This window comes from Alexandromys fortis, unplaced genomic scaffold (genome assembly GCF_014885135.2).
Source record: "Alexandromys fortis isolate MF-2015 unplaced genomic scaffold, M_Fortis_MF-2015_v1.1 scaffold_3, whole genome shotgun sequence".
Taxonomy (NCBI): Eukaryota; Metazoa; Chordata; class Mammalia; order Rodentia; family Cricetidae; genus Alexandromys; species Alexandromys fortis.
This window is the reverse complement of record NW_026067909.1, coordinates 21,422,090-21,425,258: the sequence shown is the minus strand read 5'-3', so window position 1 is coordinate 21,425,258 and position 3,169 is coordinate 21,422,090. Positions and strand designations below refer to the sequence as shown.

The 3,169-nt window shown below is 35.5% G+C and overlaps 1 protein-coding gene across 1 annotated transcript; it reads left to right on the top strand.

The window, feature by feature from the left end:
• LOC126498603 (olfactory receptor 5B3-like) lies at positions 1-927 on the top strand. The gene has a single exon (XM_050137393.1). The coding sequence runs from the start codon at positions 4-6 to the stop codon at positions 925-927; it is 924 nt and encodes a 307-aa protein (XP_049993350.1). The 5' UTR covers positions 1-3.
• The last annotated feature ends 2,242 nt before the right edge of the window (positions 928-3,169 follow it).

The window sequence follows — 3,169 nt, the reverse complement described above, 5'->3', positions numbered from 1 at the left end:
CTGATGGAGAACAGGACAGAAGTGACACAGTTTATCCTTATGGGACTCACAAATGACCCACATCTGCAGCTTCCTCTCTTCATCACTTTCCTTCTCATCTATACCATCACCCTGGTTGGGAACCTGGGGATGTTTCTGTTGATTCTTTTGGATTCTCGGCTTCATACTCCCATGTACATTTTTCTCTGCAACTTGTCCTTCGTGGACTTTTGTTACTCATCAACAATCACTCCAAAGGTCATAGCTGGATTCCTTACAGGAAATAAGATCATATCCTACAATGCTTGTGCCTCTCAGATGTTCTTTTTTGCAACTTTTGCCAATGTGGAGAACTACCTTTTAGTCGCAATGGCCTATGATCGCTATGTAGCACTGTGTAAGCCCCTACACTATGCCACCACCATGACAACTAGTGTGTGTACATGTCTCATCATTGGGTGTTATATCTGTGGTTTCCTGAATGCTTCCATCTATACTGTGGATGCATTAAGTCTCTCTTTCTGTGAGTCTAATGTGGTGCACCATTTTTTCTGTGATGTTCTAGCAGTCATGATTGTATCTTGCTCTGACCGACATGTCAATGAACTGGTTCTTATTTATTTAGCCAGCTTTAATATCTTTTTTGCTCTTATACTTATCTTAATATCCTACATGTTCATTTTTACCAACATTCTAAAGATGAACTCTTTTGCAGCATATCGCAAAGCTCTTTCTACTTGTGCCTCCCATTTCACAGCTGTTTCCATTTTCTATGGTACAATCATATTCATGTACTTACAGCCCAGATCAAGTCACTCCATGGACACTGACAAAATAGCATCTGTGTTTTACACCATGGTCATTCCTATGTTGAACCCTCTTGTCTACAGCTTAAGGAATAAGGAGGTGAAGAGTGCGTTCACAAAGATTGTACTAAAGTCAAGATAATGTTTACAGCTTTGATTATTAATTTTGGGTTAGAGCATCTAGATTCATTCATTCCTTTCTGCTTAATTCTACACTGACTCACATTTTTCTACCCTACAGAGGTTTGAAGAACTTGAAGTATCATCTTCACCTCAGCAATAGTGTGTTGTTTGTGAAAATATTAACATCTTGTTCAGAAGAGTAAAACTTAAATAAATTGTCTTTGATAACTTTAGACCAGCTTGTGAAAAAACTAATTGATTATATTATCATATTCAATCAATTTTATGCAATATTTTTTCTGTTATATCAGCACAAATCACTGTAATTAGGTACATAAAGAAACCCATTGAAGAGAAGACACAGTGATAGGTTTCTTTTCAAGACTTATTCAAATGCATGCCAGAAAAAATTCTACAAGACAATGTAACATAAATTTGCTGTCTGCTTTTGTGTTCATTTAATTGTGCTCAAATCATAGTGATATCCTGATGACTGTAGGAAACAAATAAATTTGTTTAATTACTAGAATATATAGTTGTGTTTAAAAAGTGCTAAGCAATATAGCAAGTCTATATTACTACCTTAGCAGACTGATAAAGCAATTTTCAACATCCAAGCAATCAAAAACCTAAAAATTGAAACATTGCTATTGTGTGACAGGTTGTATGAAAAGTTTTCACAAAGCAGAACATATTAAAAGAGACCTTTGAGACAAAGACAGCACTATACTTGGCCAATTTTATTTTTCATCTTGGTAATTTTTTTATGTTGTGACAGGATGAAGGAATGAAAAATTTTATTTGAAAGCAGACTTTCATGAAATGAAAATGTACCTACCAATCAAGAATTTGAGGCAGACAGGGTCAACAGCGAATTGCAGAAGCAGCCATCAGTGTGTTCAGGAGAAGCAGAAGCACACTGGAGAGAACAGAACCTCATTGATATAACGGCAGAAAAATAAAACAATATGAGGTGGAAGGGTAACTCTCTTGTGCAGCTAGCAGCCTCCTTGCTGGGCTCCATGTAAATCAAATTAGCACAAAACTGTACCGTTTTTCTATCCAAATATAATGTGAAAGCTGACTTGGACAAGGTCAACAACCACATTTTATTGTCTTCGGCAACATGCTGTTGGCTTCTCAATCCAATACCTCAACCTCCTATGATTACACTGTTGAATTTTCAGTGGTCAGTGAAGGTGAGTCAGGACCAAAGAATTCTAAACAGTGAATGGACCAAAACTGTCTCTGCATGCTGATGATTATCTGACAATATCTTTCTGAATGCATTGAGGTGATGTTGCTGCCATCACCGCAGTTATCCCAACATATCTACTATACATAGGGATATTCTAATCTTTTACATAGCTATCAACCATTTATCCATTCAGTTTTTTTTATCATTAATGAAATACATTAGAAGTATATACAGGAGAAAGTATGGGAATAATTTTCTTTCTTTTTTTTTTTTTTTTTTTTTTTTGGTTTTTCAAGACAGGGTTTCTCAGTAGCTTTGGTGCCTGTCCCGGAACTAGCTCTTGTAGACCAGGCTGGCCTCGAACTCCCAGAGATCCGCCTGCCTCAGCCTCCCGAGTGCTGGGATTAAAGGCGTGCACCACCACCGCCTGGCCAGGAATAATTTTCTTAAAGTTTGAGAGAAAACAAGAACACAAGCAACTTTCAAATACAGCAGATGATGTTATGAACAATATGGAGAAAAGGAAAAAATACAGTTTTGAGTTACATAAAAGAAATTTATTATGTTCAGCAATAATTATCCTTAGGCTGCTGTTTGAAGGAAGAGTATGAAGGACATGGATAAAGTACAAGAAATTTCAGATTTTCTGAAAACTTATGATTAGGTAAATATTAAATATATAGATAAAGAAAAATGGTAATGCATTTAGTGCCAAGACATGGTATTTATTTTAGAGTATACTCTATTATTAAAGGACAAAAGATTGTTCCAGGAACACATTCTTAGAAATTGAAACAAAACTCTGTAACTGAAATAATGCTGAATTCTGACAAAGGCAAGCATATTATCATATATTATATTATTTTTAATTTAATTAAAATTCTGTTTGGTCTCTGATAATTGGGAATCAGCATGGTTGAAATAGCCATGAACCCAAAGAAAAGACTGACATCTCATACCTGAGTAATATGAATAAACTATTCAATATATTATGCATTGTTGTTTACGCAAAAGGGGTAATCACAAAATTCTAACATTGTTGTTGGTATAACATGGAGTAGAC

Coding starts and splice junctions, on each gene's coding strand:
- LOC126498603 (XM_050137393.1), top strand. CDS start 4: ATGGAGAACAGGACAGAAGTGACACAGTTTATCCTTATGGGACTCACA.